Here is a 20,451-nt window from a genome sequence, read left to right as displayed (position 1 = left end):
CCTTGATGTAAGTGGTATGTTCTTTCCGGTTACTGGAGGGCTTTTCAAAACACCAAACCAGCAAAGGGTGCAGCTCTTGATCTGCTGAAATATTTGTCACATACCAGCTTTTCACGACAGACAAATGTACGGGGAGAAGGCTGTTGAATTGATTCGTCAGCTCCACCGTTCACCAGACGGGTCCTTGCCGCCATTTAATGTAAGTTGTATCAAATAAACGTGTCATAGCATGTTGTGCGGTTTCATGATATCAGAATTATGTCTTACGCCACCATAGCCTGGATACCATACACCAACCTCAAAAATAGCACGATAGATACTTGAGATCGGGCTGGCTTAGGTACAGACTGCCTTGTTCTAATTGAAGTTCCATCTATCATCAGGAACTGCTGGCCAATCAAAGTTTACGATGAGTGATATGAATATAAAACACCCTCCTTGGAATAACATTTTAAAAAAATATGAATCTCTGACGTGTTGACTATTTCCAGGAGGACGGGATCCGGCAAGTACTGGAGGAGATGAGGGTGCTGTTTGAACAGAACCAAGCAGATGTGTGAGTGGTACATTTGTAATACAGGCACAGCTGAACCTTGTGCAACACCAAGTTCAAATCTCCTATAACGGGAGGGGTCCAAAGTCCGGTAGGGGTCCAAAGTCCGGTAGGATTTTAAAATCATTTTTGCGGAGATATGCATAAGTGTCTGCACATAATAAGTGCAACTTGTTATGGACTAAACCTTGTTGTAAATAACTGAAAAGTCAGAGTATGTGTCCAAGTTGGTAAGCCCCAACAGATAACGATTGAAAAAAGTACACAAGTTTGACGCCTTCCGTGCATGCTGACGAGCGAACATATCGAGAACATGGCCCGGGAAACTATTAAATAATTCATCGTCAAATACGAAATGTGAAAAGATACCACCACAGATGAGAATGCTATCTATAAAACTTCCTAAAGAAGCACAGCTATGCCGTGTCTTTGCTTTTATAGTTGGATAATCGGAGCTGAATTATGCCGCATGTTCCCGGCCCTGTCAACCCTGCCATCTTTGTCAATCACCTATGAAGGAAGCCGAGCGATGCTCAACACGATGGAGTTAGTCAACCCATCAGTAGAGTACCAATCATTCAAGAAAATCGATCCCTACCGACTAAAGAAATCCTGTAGTCATTTCTGCTGTTAAAAACGAGGTTGAAGCAGGAAATACAGAAGCCGAAAGTGAAAAAGTGTAATCGCAGGCAGACGTAAACAAAGTGCCGCCATTTTTCTTTTTGGCGACAGGTTGGTTTCACCGTGAGAGAATCCTTGTAAGTAAACGTATTTAAATATGCATCGTAATTCAAAATATTGCATATATTTGTGACAAAAAAATAGTATTGCAGAAGCTTAGTGTTATTTTGCATGCATAGGATGCTTAAAGATATGCAGAGATGGATTGGTTGTTAACTTATCGGAGTTTGGACCCCCTTTTTTGTGTTAGAACGTTCCACTGAAACGCAAGTCCAAACCTGCCAAAACTTTCGCGCGCTGTCAAAGTAAAGTTCGGAATGCTGCCGTTAAAGGAAACATATGTCTGCACAGCTTAAATCACAGTTATATGGTTGTTAACAAGATCTTAAATTGTTTTTGATGGGTTGTCAGTAAAACGTACGATGACAAAAGCCATGCGCATTCACTTAGAACAGTTACCGGACATTGGATCCCCCCCGTTATGTATAATATAGACTTTCCAATAATGATTTGTAGCACCCTTGTACAGTGTAAGATCACTTTCAGACTTTGACTAATTTATTGGATCAGGTGGATATCCTCTCGTGATCACTTGAAGATTATTTTTTACCTCTGGCAGATTTAGTCTGAGCAGATGCAAAAATAGTTATTCACTGGTTCAGTTTCCACTTACACTTCATTTAGCATTATGAGACAAATGGTAGGAGAGATTGTAAGATAGCAAATCTTGAAAGGTAAGATTAAATAGCTAAAATAGTTATATTTCCCCTCCAAACAGGAACAAAACAGTGGATGGGGCACCTGGACTGTTTCCTGGGGTTCAACTCAGACATGCAGCCTTGGAGAGGAATAAGAGATGTCTGCTGGCCTACATGTATGTTATACTGTTTAACTTTCAAACAACATCTGACCATGAACTTAAAGCTGAAGTTAACTTAACAGATGATTCAGTGATCTGTGCATATACCAGATAGAGTGCTACCGGTTTTTGTTTCAATGTTTGCCAAAAAATGTCAAGAAACATCATAACTTGGATCTAAAATTGATTAGGCTGTAGATGTAGTAGTTGTGATAGTAATTGCCCCTGCATGTTGTTTCTCCTGTGTGTAGGTTCAACAGAATGGAGAGACTTCGTGCCATGAGGTGGGAGTTTGGTAGTGTGCTGCCTCCAGATATCAAGTACAACTTGTCAGAACAAGAGGTAAGGCTACCTTTACCTTGTGTGATACAATACCTTAAAGTTTTGTATCATACAGTGACATACCTTTCAAATGGACTTTAAAAAGATAGGGTCACATGGTTAAATGAAAGTTTAATGATGATGTTCCTGCTTTGATTTTACATCAAACAAGTTTTGCTCTCCTTTTTTTCCAGATCCAGTGGTTCAGTCGGTATAATAAGTCCCTGGCTGCTTACATGCGATCTATAGGAGGTCCCAGTGGAGGAGGACTGGACCTCACACAGGTACACACCTGTTTGACACTGTGTCTGTGTCCACTTTGAGGACGACTGACTTTTGCCTCACCATTTTGACTCATGTATGATACAAGTGTTATATATTTTGCTACAGGAGACAAAATACTCACTGTATGTCTCTGTCAAAACAATGTCACTTTCACCTTTTTCTTGAAGGAAATGTCTTAATATACACTTAATGCACTGATCGATTTCAGGACCTGAAGCCCCCCAAGTCCTTGTACATTGAAGTACGGTGTTTGATGGATCATGGAGAGTTTGAGACAGAAGATGGCACAATTTTACTACTCAAGAAAGACAGTCAGGTGCAGGCAATAATCATTTTTTGACATTTTCTTGATTTCAACTTTCTAATAACTTCCTACTTTTTGAAAGGACACGATAACAAGTATGTATTTTGTAACTGTTAAACATAATTTGAGCAGACTTGAGCTGTTCCATGATGCAATAAATGTTTCTGTAGAGATGGATTACCAGGGTGCCCCCTCACCCATGCTAACTATGATCTAATGTCTAGAATGGTACTCAGGCTACTGTAAACATAAGAGTTGACTTTTAACTTTTTTTCTCTTACAGCACTTTCTACAGAGGTCGCAGTGTGAGCACTTAATACGACAGGGGGTACTGGAGCATATCCTGTAATACTTGACCACGAACATACAGAGGGACCAGCATCATCATACTCCTTCTGGTCCCTGTGCTTTGCTATGTTCTCACAAACACATTACATAAGCTTTTATCTTCAGGGTTACAGTTTAATCCACACTGATTGGTCTTGTACATGGTAATGTCTTGCACAGGCATGTGGCAAGCACAAAGACTCAATAAACATGATAACAAAGAATCAGTCTTCCTCTCAAACACAAATGTTTATATGATATAATTATAGCCTGCTACCATGAGTACAGTGTGTTTCTATGGCAAGCACAAAACTTCTTTGGCACATACTACTTTTACAAATATCTCACCATAAGGTATAAGAATGTCTTGCACTTTGTACAATACAGTTTTCTGTACGCAAAACAATGATTGTTCAAATTAAACCTATCACCTATGCTTAGGCCTCTTTATCATGGCTTAGCTTACAGCAATAACTTAGCAAATACACTGAAGTACATAAACATACTAAAACTAGACAACAAAGTCCTCTTTTCTAGACCATTTGCAACTACTGATCACAATTTCTACATAAAGAGAAAGATAGAGGAGTTGAACCAAAACCTGATAAACTTTTCACCAAACTTCTGGTGTAGATTAAAAAATGTCGAAGTGTAATTTTTTCATGAGCAATGGCCATGCATGATGATGGCCATGTATGTAATTTGTTTCCATTTTGCTTGAACCCATTCATGATCCTTCATTGTCATTCCCTCTTATTGCTTCTACACCGGAATGCCATACGAAGTGTAGAGCCAGTTAAGACAAGATCCAGTACCTTTCAAGCTTAAGTATCCAGGCATGAAGCAACATATCTAGCAAATACAACAATCCTGGTCAGTCACCAGAATACAACTCTAACACCATAGTAATTTTCATCTTTGAAAATGTTTTAAAAACTTTTGTTCATATATGTGATATCAAAATTTTATATAAAACTCAAAAGAACTGGGACTAAAATGCCATTGTCAAAAAAATCCAATAGCTTATTTCTGCATTTTTTGACCTGCCTTGTAAAAAAAGTCTTCATCTATATCATTTGTATTTTGTCCAGAGAATTAAGCAAAGTTCTTCCACTGTACTTATACATGTATTATGTATAGCTTCATAACTTTTGTGTTTACCGGGGTAAAGTTCTGAACAGAGCATGATTTGTAGCCATTTTCCATTGACCAATAACAGAAATGCAACACATCTTAACAAGTATCATTCAAAGCAGTGTGCACTTTTTCTTTCAATAATAAATGCAACAGAATGAAAAGCTCATGACAGTTTGGAAATGAACACCATATGACTTAGAAATGCTGAAATCTCTGCATTATAGACCACAATATATCCACACAATACCTTTTGTAGTGACTTTGACCAATTTTCCAACATTGATAAGCTCTGTTGTAGATTGTTTCTTGTAGTCACCACTTTATATATACAGAACAGTAATACATACTGATAATAGCATGCAGGATCAAGTTGTCAACAACAGTAATGTTGAACAATCTTGCTACTTTTTAACAGTGACAATCAGTTTTAAGTTCTTATGTCAATGCCAACATTTAAAACATCAATATCTCGAGTCTTCAGTTGTCCAGAGGGTCTAATGGAGAAACTTCATACACACGAAGTAATGCACACATTTGGCAACTACAAACAATACCAGTTCATGATACAACGCCATGTCAAGTAAGAGGACCTACAAAATGGAAGTCCAGCGTTCTTAGCTTGACTTAAGATGTCTATGGAATGGTAGTCAGTTTACTGTTACTTACTTGAAAAACAAAGCATCATTTTGTGTCCATCAATGATATGGATGATATAGCTCAACTTTTTCTGCACTGTTCATGTATTCCATGATTTAAATGCTGATAGACCACTACAATGGCACACAGTTTCTTTCTGTTCCATCAGTCACACATACATGGTTATCACAATTGTTCTTAATTTGGAAAACATCCTGATCCTGAATTCTTCACACCATGCTTGGTAACTTCAGCATATGTGTGTTACTTTATCTTCTGATTGGCCTGAACTAGGCCAATATGAGTCATTCTCCCACTGATTTTAGAGGCTTTGGATTGGACTACACAAAATGGCCATTTCTAATAGACTGACAACAATGGGAACATGAAATATTCTTCTCAAAGATGATACTCCCTGTAGGTCCCAATTCTTGACTTCTGTTACAATTAACCAAGTTTGTTGCATTGCTGACAATATCACTATTATGCAGTCCTACATAGGGTAGCACATAACAGAAGGCCAGCTTCTCTATTGGTTGCAATGTTTAAGTTTCGTTGTGCCTATATAAGGTTCCAGCCCAGTTTAGATCTGGTCAGAAAATAATTTAATATAGGTTAAACGGGGATCCAGACTTGGGTTACTCAGAGAATGATAAGTTCACCTGCACCAGCAGAGAACAACTGGTCTTGTACAATATATCATCAGTCTACATCATGTCAAGGCAAAAGCTGGGATTAGGGTTGGAACTTCGCAGTTAATCTACTTGCTCTTGTTTTTGCTTATTTACCTGAACAAAACCATTTATAACATTTATTCAGGTCACTGCAACTCATGACAATACCTTTAAATTAAATGTGGAAATCTAGTGAGCCAGTTCTGTCCCTAGAATGACAAATGTATTGCAATACCAGCAAGATTCTTTGCCCTAGCAAAGAAATGTACGATTGTAATATAGACATGATGACTTTGGAATGTATGATGTTCCTTCTCAGTGCTTGGTTTATGCAGACTACAGATCAGTTCGAATAAAAAAAAAACGTTGGACCACACATGTGACAAAACTGTTTTTGTAAAATGGAAGAACTCTTAGTTTTTTATAGCATAAATCTGGTTAATCACTAACCAAAAATGACTAGTTACTTGAGTGTCTGAGTAACCCAGGTCTGGTATTCATATCCTACAATGGTATTACTGTTTGTTGAGTCCATGACTTAGCTTTCAAAGCACCATTAGAATTAATGTTTGATGAATGTTAAGAAATCATTCCCAGAATCAAAACAACTACAACCAGGTACAAGGAAATCCAAATAGATACAACCACAAAAGTTATTCAGGAGTAGTCATCATACTAGCCATGATAGATTTTGAAAGTAACACTCAGAAACACTGAGACCTTTCATTTTTTTAAATTACATGGCTCAGATAGTTGTGACATGCATGTTTACGATCATTATGTATGTTCACAATGCCATCAACCAACCATTCAGCCAACCAGTCTGATGAAACCTTCAGTTACCCATTTTACAGAGTCAAACTGATCACAATCATTACATCCACATCTTCTAAAACTTGTCCTCAGTCACTTATTTTGTTAAAAGCTCATTGTGATATTGATAATGAATCTGCAGTGTTCTGACTTCACCGTTACCTTGTTGAATGCCAGGTAACACAAAGGTAAGCCTTGGTTCTTTAGAAACACTAGTGGTCTAGAGTGTTGTAATTAGTGGCAGACAACTAGTATCAAATCTTATCATGTGAATGACCACATGTTGGTCATTAGATAAATAACACACAACTCTGTCAGAGGAACATACAAACATTCTAAGGACAGGTACTGGTACCTTATATTACTATGTCAACAACAATCTCAACAAAAACTCAAAGTAAACAAGGGAAAATCAGTAAAGTAAAAAAAAAACTTGCTTGTCAATATTTTAATATCTCTCAGTTCGATGGGTTTACAAGATGTCCTTGTTAAAATCAAACCAAGCTTTCAGTGCACAGTGCACTTCTATTGATTCATATGGTTTAGCAATAAATACTGATGTAAGTACTGTCAGCCTTGCGGTGTTGTATGGCTGGAAACTACAATAGAAAGGAGCCCTGGAGAGGAATATGTCTTATAAAATTCTCCTGAAAAAAACTTTTTGAAATCAACAGCATCTAAGATGCAGATTGAATGGTAAAAACAAGTAAAAAAGGCAAGACATTGGCCTTGGGAAATGTCAGCTATGCTGTTGTCACTGGCTCCTTGTAATGATGATTGTAGTCTCACAACGCGCTGACACGTTCTCTCAAGATCTGTGGACTGTAGTGCTTCTTGTGCTTGTCTCCCTTCTTGCCTTCCACATGTTCTCTGCGGTAGGCTTCCCATCGGGCATCATCACTCTCATGTGTCAGGTACCTGCTGCCCACCTGGCCCTCAAGCTCTCGCAGGTCACACCAGGTGTAGAAGTCCTATAGGATACATGGACAGGACAGCTTGAGATGCTTCTAATACACAAGGATAAGGATGTCTATCTAAACATGTGAACAAGGCCATGACAGGTTTCAAACCTATCTAAAGGAGACAAACGCTACTAATCCTGCACTTCACTTGCACAAAAGGATGCAGATGGGAAAAAGGATGCAGATACTCCTTGCCATAAAAGAAGCTTATTAATCAGTTCTGTTGATGATGTAAAACTAACCTGTAGCCAGATGTGTGCCAGGCATTTGTCGGCAGTGAAACGTCTTCTCATCTTTACTTGCAGCAGGTTTGTAATCAGGTCAACAGCTGGGCAAAAAACAAAAACAGATACAACAAATAAGTCAAAATTTCAGGAACATTAGGGGCTCTCTTTAGACTTTTCAAACCAAACTCAACATGATGTGCTCTGATCACCAGGTCCATGTTTTTACTGAGTGTTTCACATTGCATTACAGACAATACACTTAATTTGCTAACAGAGCCATAACTTCTCTTAATGACCCTCAACATTTGCAAAAGTAGGAAGAATGCTGCAAGGGAACTGATTCTATACTGGATAGCCTATATGAGAATGCTAAAAGTAAAAGTAACAAAAGTGTTAGTTTTGCTGCAAAAAAGCCTGCTATGTGTAAGAAAAGTCATAAGAAGCATAATATATGCAAAAGGCAAGAATATACACAGTGATATTATTGGTGGGTGGTATCCATACTTTTTGCAATCCGCATAATGAAGTTTTAGTACCAATGGAGAAATAAAACCAGTAAGTAGTCTCTTAAAAAAGCCTAGAAAAACATTAAGTATGAATACCACCACATTTGTAAGCTAAAGAAAATCATGCATAAGTACTGTTGTGCAGAAGGGTTGATCTCAAAGAAACACAGCTTCTACATGCAAAGTGACCTCAGTGCCAGAGATGAAGGAAAAGGAAAGAAAGCCAAACTTGAAAAGTGCATGCTCAACAAAAACTAATTTTTATTTTCTCTAATTTATTGTCAGGACGAACAGATGATTAGTTGTCTCTGCTTCTGCCATGTCACCTTCCAAGGTTTTACAGAGAGCAGCTGTTGATTGGAGAAACTGCATTTGATTTGAAGACCATCCCTGCGGCAGTTGTGCTCCGTGCAGTGTTAGATAGAGACAAAAAATTAATCCACCTGATCCGACGCTACCTTCATCAGAGATCTCCTTCCATGGGTTTGGTGGGAACATAAAGGCAGCGTTCTGGATCTGATCATTGATGTCTTCATCCTCGTTGAAGGGGAAGGTACCACTCAAGCTGGGGAGAGTCAAACATACATTAAAAGATGGGAAAGGGGAAAAGCAGCATGTTGATCTGTCATCACTGATTAACAGCGATAAATTTATTCATGATCTTAACAATCCTAACAAAATATACAATGCCCAAATTTATGGTGCAGTATTGCAAACGAATAGTGCTGTAATGATGAATCACATTTTGTGCTAAACCACTGTGACAGTTGGCTCTTGTTTGAAAGTAATATTGTGTCTCAAAACAAAACCTTGTCATAGCAGTGTTGATTATGAGACGACTACAAGTACATATCTACATGTACAGGAAAAGGCTGTTTGCTTGTATGTTCCCTACCTGACATAGATGATGACACCTACAGACCACATGTCCAGTGACCGGTTGTAACCCTTGTTTCTCAACACTTCTGGGGCTGAAACCACAGACCACAAGAGTACATTTTGAAATAATGACAACCTACATGTAACAGTAATGCAGGATAATACTGTAATCTGTTTCCTCACAAATAAAGGATTCTACAAGAAATCTCATTACTCCTCTGTGTTTGAACCTTTTGGTTTTAAATGGACAATGACAATACTATAATTCAATTATTGTTAAGGTTAACATATCAAGTACAGATAAATGGCAACTATTTAACTTTTTAACATTATCTTGATTAATACCTACATGTACTCAACCAATTCATACCTATACTTCTCAGTTAGCTAACATCATGTTTGCACAGTTTGAACTTACCCAGATATGCAGGAGTCCCCACAACTGATCTTCTGAAGGACTTCTCACCAATGATTCTGGCAAAGCCAAAGTCACACAACTTCACCTGAAAGTCATATTCAACAACATTCAACTTTCTGTCAGAATATGCATACCAATTTGTTCAACCCATAAAGTTTCCAGAACATACAGAGCTACATAGAGCTATATGGAGCTAAGTTTGATGACATTTCCATTAACAACAAGTTTGAGGTTGACACGAAGGCGCGAGGCAGCGCAAGTAAATTTTGAAATCTTGACCCTCCAAAATGATATTTCCTGCATTTTGATGGGCAAATTTTGCTGATAGACTAATCTAACTTCAATTACATTTTTATTAGCAGCAAAAGGTTTTTGAGAGCAAGGTCCCCAATACCATGTCGATGACCGAAGGTGAAAAGAATGGCAAGCCAGGTCCGGCGAAATTTTGAAATCCTGACCCTCTATAAAATGGTATTTCCTTAGCTCTATAAACTTTACCTGAGGAAAAGCGTTATCGGAGGACAGAAGCACATTCTCTGGCTTCAGGTCACAGTGCACAATGTTCTTTGAATGCAGATACTTTAGTGCCACGAGAATCTGAAAATGTAAGACAGAGTATCATTATTGCTTCTTGTAGGATCTCAGAAGTTCAAATACCTTATAACTATGTCAAATTTCAACACCGTCTTTTGTGGTACATGTATTAGGGTTTGTGATATCAATAGTCTTTTCCTGACCATGTTGGTGATGGTGCTACAGCATACCTGAGTGACCAGGAATTTGGTGACACGTTCGTTCAGACGGCCCTTCTGACTGGACAGGATCATCTCCAGCATGTCTCCCTTCAGCTTCTCCATGACAACAAACACCCGCTCAGGGGTCTCAAACATCCGCTCCAGACGGACTATGCCTGGGTGATTAATGCTCTGGAAAATAGAATGACACACATATACTTGAGTAAACACACTGTGCTGCAGTAACTCTTTTGTAAGCACCAGGTCCACTCCTGATTGCCACAAATGAACAATTTCCTCCACACATCCAACAATTAGAATTTCTTATCTTTACAAAGTCTTTATCAAACATTAGTGTATTAGATAAATAGAGAAATAACTTACTCTGAGTATGGACACTTCATTCTTGAGCTGTGTTTCTTGCTTAGTGGGAAAGCGCAGCTTATCAATCACCTTGATTGCCACCTGACGACCTGATTTTCTGTGCACACCTGTAGTAACATTCAATATCTAATGTTATAATATCCATGATACTTTTCTTTCCAATGTCAGGAAAGATTCTTACAACCTAGCAGAATTAAGGTGTAACATAATCTTTAAATGTTTGTTTTAATCACCCCCATCCCTTTACATTCTGTCGCAATAGTTTAATAGCTGCCTTGCTTCACAATGTGCCTCATTGATTGTAATCATGGAGTCTTCTATCTTGTTTTCCGATCCATAATGACTGGAACTTGGTGCCTGCTGAAATGTCTCCAGTATATTTCAGTGTAAAAGGGATCAGGTGCCTTTAGACATACCTCCATAAACCACTCCAAACTGGCCAGAGCCCAAGATATCATCAGCAAAGATCTGGTATTGCTGGCTGATGTCCTGCAAACATAGATGATAATGTTATACAAGTAGTTTCTCATCTGCCTACTTACACTATTTCTTGGCACTTCCTAGCAGATCACTTAAGAATATGCATTATCACTGAAATTTTCCTTTGAGTTTATGGTAGTGACAGCAGATAAGATTACTTTTCAATAACAATGATCAGTTTTCATGTATATATTCTTGCTTAACCTTAGTAAATGTACTAGTAAAATGTTAGTAAGGGTTGTATAACTAACAACTCACAAGGTTGCCATCCATGGGATCATTGGTCTGGTCAGGGTCATTCAGTGCTGGTAGATAAAAATACAAAGTTTATCAAGGTCACGATAAAATACAAGTCGTAGTCAATTCTACACACCAGAAAGCATTCAATAAAAATGTCTGCATATAACATGACAACTGGCTTCAATATTTAATCACAGGAATAAAGCAGAGGAGCATATTGTCACAAGACAGTTACAAGAAAGTGAAACTTACTGTGACTAGTGATGCTTGTGGTGCTTGCTGTGCTAGCCTGTGGGGTGACTGGCATCAGGGCTTGTCGAATGGCCATCTCCCACATCTTTGACACAGCTGCCCCCACCCCACTCTCAGGGTCCACTGTAGGGACCTCCCCATCCACACGTTTCTCCCCCACATAGTACACAACATTGGCAGACACAATCTCAAAGCAGTGGGCTCCACGGCCCCCTTCGAATGAGCGCTCCTGCTGGGCTGCCTGCACTCTCAGAATCTCTGCCAGAGGAATGTCCTAGGTACAAACAGTCCAAGAATCAGTGACATGCTAACATATTTGATATAGCTTAGTTTGTAATAATCAAAATTATTTGAAGTCTATCAAAGCATTAAAGTATGGCTGTGCATTAATAGCATGCTGCTGAACTTGTGCATGCCAAATGGAAAAGCACATTATTTCACATGGAGCTGCTGACAATTCTCCAGGAACACTTTTTGTCCACTATTCCTTGTAATACTTTTTTGTAACCAACAAGTACACAAAATACAAGCATGAGATTGTATTACCATTATAGCAATCTGATTGTTCGTGTCAATAAATGCAAGATATTGTTCAATTTTTTTAAATGTCACCTTCAATTGAAATTCAATATCGAACTGTATTTCCACGGAACTCACCTTGTAATATTTACTCCCTACATCACTCTGAAAAAAGGTCAATGACTTGGTGTCTAGACGCCAGTAGTGTCTCTTACGCTGTAAAGAGAAAAGGTCAACAGTAAGGCATGTAATATATTCTGCATTTGTGCATTTAGCTGTCATCAAAGTTCATGACTTATGTGGCTCAGGTCTAGTGGTTTAGTTCTGACATTTAGAAGATTGTATCTGGCAGCTGAAATAAATGCTCAACTCACGATTCACTTAAGCATTTAGCCAGTTCTCTATCAGTTTTCTGGTGTTCCCAATGTTTTTTTTCCTATCAGGCTTCATTTCTACCATAGCAAAGTCAAAGCTGTGGGGCTGATATCAATTAGGATTTTACCTTGGTCAATATTGACCATAGGAGGCCATATATGACATTTCTACCATATGGACAAATACAATATCAGTGAAAAATCCTAATATCTCTGTGTACTTTAAAGGTGTCCCCTTCAAATTGAACACTTGGTTTCCCTAATTGAGAACAACTCAAAGAGATTTCTAAGATATTATAGTGCACAGCTCTGGATGAAGCACATTAGGGCCTAATGATAACCATATCATTCATAGCAGAACAGATGGCCCACCATAAACACCAGAAGTAAAATTTGCTGAAATTGAAACTTGTCATGTAATATTTTTCATGATGGATATAACTCATCATCTATGATAGTCCATGTTCATACTGCTAGATGCACCTACCCATTGGCCAAAATCCATGATGAAGAAATTCCAAGTGTATACAAACATCAACACCAACATCCTGCCATCCTGCTGGACTGTACATTCACAGTCTACTCAACTGTCTAACATTTGGGGTCATAGGTCACTGGTCATGGAAGACAAGTGATAATGAGGACAGACAATGTTCTTCTTGGTTCACTTGAACACCTTACACAGTCACTTTTTATAATAAGCAGGCCACAGGTGGCTCCAAAACCTGACCAACAGCTGTGATCTACTGATATCTTCTTGGAAACTTTTTGTTGAGGTATCATTTACTTTAATTCAAAATCATCCCCAACATCAGAATTTGATAAAAGAATCAATATCCTTTCTGTATATTTGATAAGACAAGTACACATGTATCATTAATCATAGAGATGAAGTGGGTGTGAATGAAATTCAATTTAACATACTTGTCCTTTGATAGACAACTTCTCACCTACAAGTCTATCATTCTTTGAATTGTTAGACTGGAAAAACCCAGAAAGACCTGTTTGGTATGCTTAAACTAGTCCTGCTTCCAGAACTTGTCAAGACAAAATGTAGACCATATGAGGAATTAATCAGAAAGAAACTGATTCCACCTTTATGCTACATACCTATTGCCATATAAGACAAAGCAAAAAATTGTCATGTAATAGAGAAATTTGAGCATTGATATCTTCATTTTCTATTTATGAAGTGACAAACATTAATGTAGCCTTCCACACAGGTGCATACAGTTTAACTATATATGTTACTAATTATATAATCTATATATTCATTATATATATGCTCACCATGTTGTCCTTGTTGGTGAAGTGGACCATCCATCCCTCCTTCAGAACTTTGCTGCTGCGACGCTTGGTATGTTTGACAGACTGCACTATCCTCTGCAGTGGAATGTTGTTACTCATCACAGGGCTGGAAACAAAGGGAACAGTACATTATGTGTCAGCTTGGGACTATGGACTATCATCACAGCAATTCATGGACATTTGTACCAGTATACATGTATGTTCTTCAGCACTTGTACCACCGAAACTCACTGAAAGCTGAACATGAGAACAGAACATCTTTCTGTTTTTTTCTGTCCTCTATTGTTGCACAATACACATACTTTTCTGAATGCCATATGACACTCCCCTTTTTGTTACATGACACTTTTCCCTTGGTTAAATGACATTTCTTGTATTGTTATATGACACATCATCTCCTATTACATGACATTTCTCCTACTGTTGCACAGCATTTCAGGACCTCCACATCCTGTCAGCCCACCTGAGTAGGGCGGCTCTGTCCTGATCCACTCCCTCCTCCTGCTCCTGTGAGCTCTCATCATTTTCACTCTTCTCTGTAGAGATCTCATCAAAGTCTATCTCACTCTCATTTTCTTCCCCCTCCTCTGACACAGTGCTGTTCTCTGCACCAAGCTCCAACTCATCTGTACTCAAAGCACATGAACACATATTGTGAACATTCCTGACCATCCAACAATTAGGGACAGCACTGCACTGAGAGAAGATGAAAGTAGTAAGGAAGTTTTTTTTAAAGGGATGGACAAAAAAATTCTCGTAGAAAAGCATCTAAAAACACTTCAAAGCTCTATATTTACACAGTTAACACTAGTTCACCTTAAGCCGTTGGGTAACCGAGATTGATTGTTTTATAAAACTGGGTATTTAGACATTTCAGGTCAACGACATGGATTTCAAATGTCAACATTTCCAAAATATTACAATGTGAAAGTAACTTCCATCAACATAACAATCCTCAAATACCCTATTCTTACACTAGTATACAACGGATATAGGTTACCCTACAGATAAAGGTAAACTAATGTTACATAACTGTGGAATTATAAAAATGCTATCATCCTCTTATCTTATACTAGACTGATAATGTAAAATACTGCTGTAGAGTAATTGTGATGTACACATACATGTAAACCAGCACAATTTCAGGCTTAAATTTTCAATATTTTTTTACCATGTTGACTTTTAGAGAATTCATTGGACTGGAAGTGACAATAATAACAAGAAGAAAAATTTAACACATGAAGTACATAGTAGGTAGAAATCAAGAAAATACCTAAACAAGGTATTCAAAATGTTGGAACTTAAATAGTAAGTTATTCAACAAAAACAACAAAACTTGTCTTTACCATCCCTCCTACCTCGATGGAATGCTACCTCTCCAGTGCAGTCTTTTGGCAGTTTAGGGGCACACTTCTTATGGACGTTAAACTTACAATCTGCACATGAAGAGAAACAAAGAAACAATGCAATCGTTAGCAACCATGAAATGGGTAAAATGAATACTGGTGTAATAGTACAATGGACAACACTACCTAACTGAACTGCCAAGATCAATGAAGTTGATTTCAGTTGGCATTCAGATGGCATTTCAGTACCAAGGAAAGGTCAAAGGTTTATGTTTGAAGCCGTGTTGGAAAGATGAGCACCACTGACATGAAGAGTGGGTGTGAGGAAGCAGGGAATCCCTCATCCTCAACCAGGAAGTGTGACAAGTGGAGATAACAACCCAAGTTTCATCCCACTTAAGGGCAAGTAGGGAAATCTCAAAATCCAATACACATTACCATTTACAGAAAGCCTCTAAATGCCATGTAGGCAGCTGCACATATGTGAAGAGACACTCAGAACTAAATCACCAGACCATCACTGGCTAATGAGTTTTGCACCCAGGGGAAGATGCATGAAAATGTTCTTGGAACAGTCTGGTGACCTTCATTTCAATATTTATAATCTATCCAAAACAGCAAAAAAACTGTCAAGATTAAGATGCAAAATAGGCATGACTGATACTGTAAATACAGAACTTTTGTGGCGGTTTAACATTTTTCAGTGGCAGTAAGAGACTATAGTGTATGGTACTACCGCAAACTTTAAACCACTGCGAAAAGTCCCTTTTGATTCCCGCAAACTTAAATGCATTTAGAGTATTGGAGTATTGGAAACAGTGGAGAATATTCCTTGAGTTTTGAAGCCATGGCCAGACAGCTCAACAAACTAACTATGCGTTGCATTTCTTGTTAGCTTAGTTGATGAGCTGCATGTCCACTAAAGCAGCTGGTAAGGATTTTCCAAGCAAACTTGGAGATGGGAAAATGATGTGTGGGTGGACAGCATCTTTGCTACTTTCAACAGGAAAAGCTTCTCAAGGTTTCCAAAATCAATACTGACAGCTCAGGGCAAAGGGCAGAACCACTGGAGAGTACAGTACACCCACCCAGGGAATGTACATTCATCAGTACACAACCCACCCACCCAGGGAATGTACATTCATCAGTACACAACCCACCCACCCAGGGAACTGAACATTCATCAGTACACAAACCAACCACCCAGGGAACTGTAAATTCATCAGTACACAAACCAACCACCCAGGGAACTGTATATGGATGTACAGGATTTTAAATGGAGGTCCTTATTCTAGGACAGCCACACCTCTAGCACATAAAAGAACATACCACACTTATCGAAAAGTGAAGCGGTCCTTCCTGGTTGGAGTGGATCAAATAAATCTGTCCAGATATGCAACTTGTACTGTTTACAACATGTTAAGCCTTGAGGTAGTTTACAGAGTATGCAATACAAACAAATACACAAGAACTATTGTGTTGACATAAGTTATCAACCCTCAGGATGAAATCTCTATCATGTAGGTAATTTGAATGTGACAAGTAAAATCATTGGTAAGAATTATGTTCATTTTCACTTAAGTACCTATGATGGAAGGTAATGTCCTAAATGTGATCTAATATGCAGTCAATTTCTGAGAGTATTAGATGAAAAAGAGAGGTAAGCATATTAAGCACTACTGACAGTGTAGTAATGAAATAATTACTGCACTGACTTGTACTCTTAAACATGGATAAAACCTGGCCCGAAATGTTTTACTGACCTTTGCACTGGAGTCCTTGTCTGAAAAGCCCCTTTAGCAACTTCTTGCAGTACTGACAAATGGTGGGCTTGGTGTAGGTGTGGACCTGCATGCACAAATTGTACAGGCTCATAAAGCAGTAACAAACTAAATACACAATACCATGTGTTTATGGAAAACTTTTAAAAGAGCAAACCTTGTTACATGGGCAAAAGACATCATTTGAGAAACAGGGGAGAAATGTCAGTTTTTTTTAAATGTAAAATAAGCATGCATAGCCAAATTGCTACAAATGATCTATATGTTATTTCATGTAAAGCTGCTTTGTAGTGTGCTTGAAATAATACATCTGATTAATGTCAGTTCTGTTCTGCAGCTCTCAATAAGTCCATGTGATGGTGTAAGGCATTGTGCACCTGTAGTGTATGTGGAACTCTGATCCTTCCGGCCACAGCTCTTTCTATCCATATGGGACGGCCACTCCAGGATGTGGATCGCTTGTCTCGTGGCCCGTACATCTTTTCATTCTGCAGCACAGATCAGGACAAAAAAAATGAAAAAAATAAATTGACTTCACCAGCTGTAGGAATGACATGCTGGCTTTATATGGAGTAACAATGAGCAACAGAAAACCTCCTTAGTTCATCCTCTAACTGTTACTGCTCAAGGGTCTATCTTTTGTTACCAGTGTGCAAGACTAATGCATATTTTAGAGATCCCCATCCAGTGTGCTTTAGGAGTCCTTGAATATTCCAGTTGGTCATTCAGTCACTCAGCCTGGAGCAGGAAATACACATAACATTTAGATATTCCCACATCACAAACTCCCTTAAATGCAATGAATTTCCCAGAAAGAACTTTGCAACAAGTCCTATTTTCCAGGATCCTTTTGGGAAAATGACATTATTGTAAATCAAGATCAGGTGCAAGTACCATAACACATAAAACTAGGGCATCAATGCTTTGAACATTCATAGAATCACCTCTTTCAACAACCTTTCATATTACTGTCCAAGCATGGTATAAATGAATCATATGTTTGATATGCTTGCTGCCAGCCAGCCATTACTATTTTAGAGGGGGAAATGGCAGGGCTCTTAAGCCCTGTTGAATTCTCTTCAATCTGCATTCCAGACATCTGCAGTACATGTACCTTCTCAGGCTATAATTTCACATTTGCCTGAGTACCTCCCTGGAATCCTGCCTAAAACCCCATAAACTGATTTTTACTGTAAACATTTACTGGTCCAACACAGAAATGCTTAGAGCATATCACACACGCTTGTAATGAGACTTCAACTCTTCACATGCTATATAATGAAGCTAATTTCAGTTCTTTTCCTTGACACCAATTCTGGAATTATCTCTGCATTTTGGGACTCGGGCAAAATTACATAACACTTTGCAGTGAGCTTTTTGAGCCATACTAAAAATCAAAACATACATACATGTACTATATTTTCATTTGAAGGGGACAGTGTACCCACTTTAATTCTATCTCTGCTTTCTTTGCAAGGGGCCACATGATGAAGCCAGATGCCCACTACCACCAAGTTACATGTCATGTCAGACTGATGATGAGTCCAACTCTAAGGAAATATGTATAACCAAACCATGCAAGTGCAGTTTGTCATAACCTTGTAAGAATGTATCAGGAGATAAAAATCAGGTCCAGGAACAAGCTGGAATATAGTATTCACTCCGAATACAGCATGATATAATTTGAAAAAAGGGAAGGAAACACTTTGAATTTGTTGGCAAATGTTGGCCCGTGAACATCACTGAGCTTGCACTGATTAGCCAATGGAACTGTACAAATTGAACATCCATCTCTCAGGTCCACAGGCCTGGAAAAGTCTCCACAAACAATGATCATCAGCAACCAGCCAATCAGAAAAGTGCCTCCAGCAGAGCACAATACACTATTGGCAAGGACAGAATGTAGGCCACATACAATCTCAGTTAGCAATGCAGAATTGAAAAAAAATGTCAACTGAAAGTTGATATCAACATTCGGAAAGAGATTGAAATATATCAATTTTGGAAGTGAATGTTTGTACAAGAAATAACGAGTGGTCAATAGTACTGAAAAATGACAATCGGCTGCTCAAGTACAGTATTGACACAGAAGGTGTTCAATTTAGTCTTATACAACAGAGGTAAATAAATGCAGCATAGGTACTAATAATCATACTAGTTAGCAGGTAGTAATGACATGCTCAAGGAACAAAAATAAATGATGTGTTTGTGTTAACATATGTCCTTGATAAGCTTAGAGTAACTTAGTGATTCTTTTTCTCACACATCTCGTACATTTGGCCTAAGCAACATTACTACATTCTAGTTATTTCCTGTCTTTTGGCTTGAAGCGCTTTTAATAAGCCACCACACTGGTCAAGATTAGTGAATTGCTGATACCTTTCAAAATATACTACTAAGGAAGGAGATTAAACAGATCACATCTAAGAAAGGTGTGGCTGTGACCATACATCAACATCAACTACCTGCCTGAGGCTGCATGTCAGCTGAGTGTTTTAATAAACAACTTTCCACTGTCCTTCACACACAAACTTCTACAGATTCATCAGTGCAGTATCCTGCAGCAAACTATTCATCGGGGCCTTGAAAAGGACAGATCATTGGATAATGAATTCCTGTCCTGAGAATGTACGTCATTTCATCAGTTAGGATGGAATGAAACAGTAGAGATGTGATGCAAACTGAAAGAAAACCAGGCACATACAACATGCTTCTAGGGTTAACAAGTATGGACCCAATGTTAGTGATTAGTCCACAAGTAACACTTAACCACATCACATGGCTAGGCAAACTGTGCATTCTTCTAAATCTATACACTGTTCTTCATGAAAAGCACATTATTGCCAGGCAAGAGTGTAGCAAAGGCAACATGGAGAAGTGATTTTATACACATGAGGCACAGTGCCATCTGTGATCTGCTGCAGCTACATCCTTCACTGGTGCGGTGCTCTTACTTGGGATGTACAGATGGAAGCAAGTAACGATGCATTTGCAGGATTGAAATCTTGCACATTATCTGCCTCTCAGGATAAGCTTTATTGATGAATGGTAGGCAGGATAAAATGCATAAGACGGTTTGGATGTTTGTCATCGCCACTACGCCACCCCACCGCCGTCACCACCACAGAAGCTGTTGAACATACCTGTGAGGAGCCCACATTTTTTGGACTGGGCGATCGTGATCGACCAAATCGTGGTGAACGAGGAAACTTTGGTGAATATGAAGACTTAGGTGATTCTGGAGGCAGCAGTTTGCCTTCACTGTCAATGGACACGGGCAGACTGTGGGTGCTGTCTGCATCTTTCTGCTGCTGCCATGAAGATGAAATGGTTACATGGATGAGAGGGCAGACTGCCTAATCACCTGCCATCAGCAGGGAACACCTCTCTTCCCTTCATGATCATCTCATTTCTAATGTTTAAACATGTACATACATAAAATCTCTTGTAT

The 20,451-nt window shown here is 38.6% G+C and overlaps 2 protein-coding genes across 4 annotated transcripts; one reads left to right on the top strand and one right to left on the bottom strand.

Moving 5' to 3' along the window:
* The first annotated feature begins 7 nt into the window (after positions 1-7).
* LOC118424161 (DNA replication complex GINS protein PSF1-like) lies at positions 8-3,557 on the top strand. Its single transcript, XM_035832697.1, has 7 exons — positions 8-199; positions 492-556; positions 2,013-2,108; positions 2,345-2,435; positions 2,609-2,698; positions 2,908-3,015; positions 3,287-3,557. Exons 1-7 carry the CDS (start codon positions 125-127, stop codon positions 3,350-3,352), a joined length of 591 nt encoding a protein of 196 aa, XP_035688590.1. The 5' UTR covers positions 8-124; the 3' UTR covers positions 3,353-3,557.
* A 33-nt stretch (positions 3,558-3,590) lies between these two features.
* Positions 3,591-20,413, bottom strand: LOC118424135 (serine/threonine-protein kinase D1-like). Of its 3 annotated transcripts, none has more exons than XM_035832658.1 (18): positions 20,144-20,413; positions 17,378-17,488; positions 16,983-17,067; positions 15,220-15,309; positions 14,337-14,499; positions 13,856-13,979; positions 12,330-12,407; positions 11,673-11,946; positions 11,439-11,485; positions 11,117-11,189; positions 10,701-10,807; positions 10,347-10,508; positions 10,081-10,179; positions 9,583-9,667; positions 9,181-9,256; positions 8,744-8,850; positions 7,795-7,880; positions 3,591-7,561 (listed from the first exon to the last, which is right to left on the bottom strand). In XM_035832658.1, exons 2-18 carry the CDS (start codon positions 17,477-17,479, stop codon positions 7,376-7,378), a joined length of 1,944 nt encoding a protein of 647 aa, XP_035688551.1. In that variant the 5' UTR covers positions 17,480-17,488; positions 20,144-20,413; the 3' UTR covers positions 3,591-7,375. The 3 variants fall into 3 exon arrangements, with proteins under 3 accessions (XP_035688551.1, XP_035688542.1, XP_035688533.1); XM_035832649.1 differs by having other exon boundaries at positions 8,729-8,850; positions 15,232-15,309; XM_035832640.1 differs by having other exon boundaries at positions 8,729-8,850; positions 20,144-20,411.
* Between the last annotated feature and the right edge of the window lie 38 nt (positions 20,414-20,451).

The sequence above is a fragment of the Branchiostoma floridae genome, chromosome 1 (assembly GCF_000003815.2).
Source record: "Branchiostoma floridae strain S238N-H82 chromosome 1, Bfl_VNyyK, whole genome shotgun sequence".
Classification (NCBI taxonomy): Eukaryota; Metazoa; Chordata; class Leptocardii; order Amphioxiformes; family Branchiostomatidae; genus Branchiostoma; species Branchiostoma floridae.
Note: the sequence above shows the minus strand (reverse complement) of the source record. Positions and strands in the feature narration are given on the sequence as shown.

Coding starts and splice junctions, on each gene's coding strand:
- LOC118424135 (XM_035832640.1), bottom strand. CDS start 17,479: ATGTACGGGCCACGAGACAAGCGATCCACATCCTGGAGTGGCCGTCCC. Junction 12,408..13,855: donor TCACCAACAAGGACAACATG/GTGAGCATATAT, acceptor TTCTCTTTACAG/CGTAAGAGACACTACTGGCG. Junction 8,851..9,180: donor GGTGTCATCATCTATGTCAG/GTAGGGAACATA, acceptor GACTCTCCCCAG/CTTGAGTGGTACCTTCCCCT.
- LOC118424161 (XM_035832697.1), top strand. CDS start 125: ATGTACGGGGAGAAGGCTGTTGAATTGATTCGTCAGCTCCACCGTTCA. Junction 2,109..2,344: donor AGATGTCTGCTGGCCTACAT/GTATGTTATACT, acceptor TCCTGTGTGTAG/GTTCAACAGAATGGAGAGAC. Junction 3,016..3,286: donor TACTCAAGAAAGACAGTCAG/GTGCAGGCAATA, acceptor TTTCTCTTACAG/CACTTTCTACAGAGGTCGCA.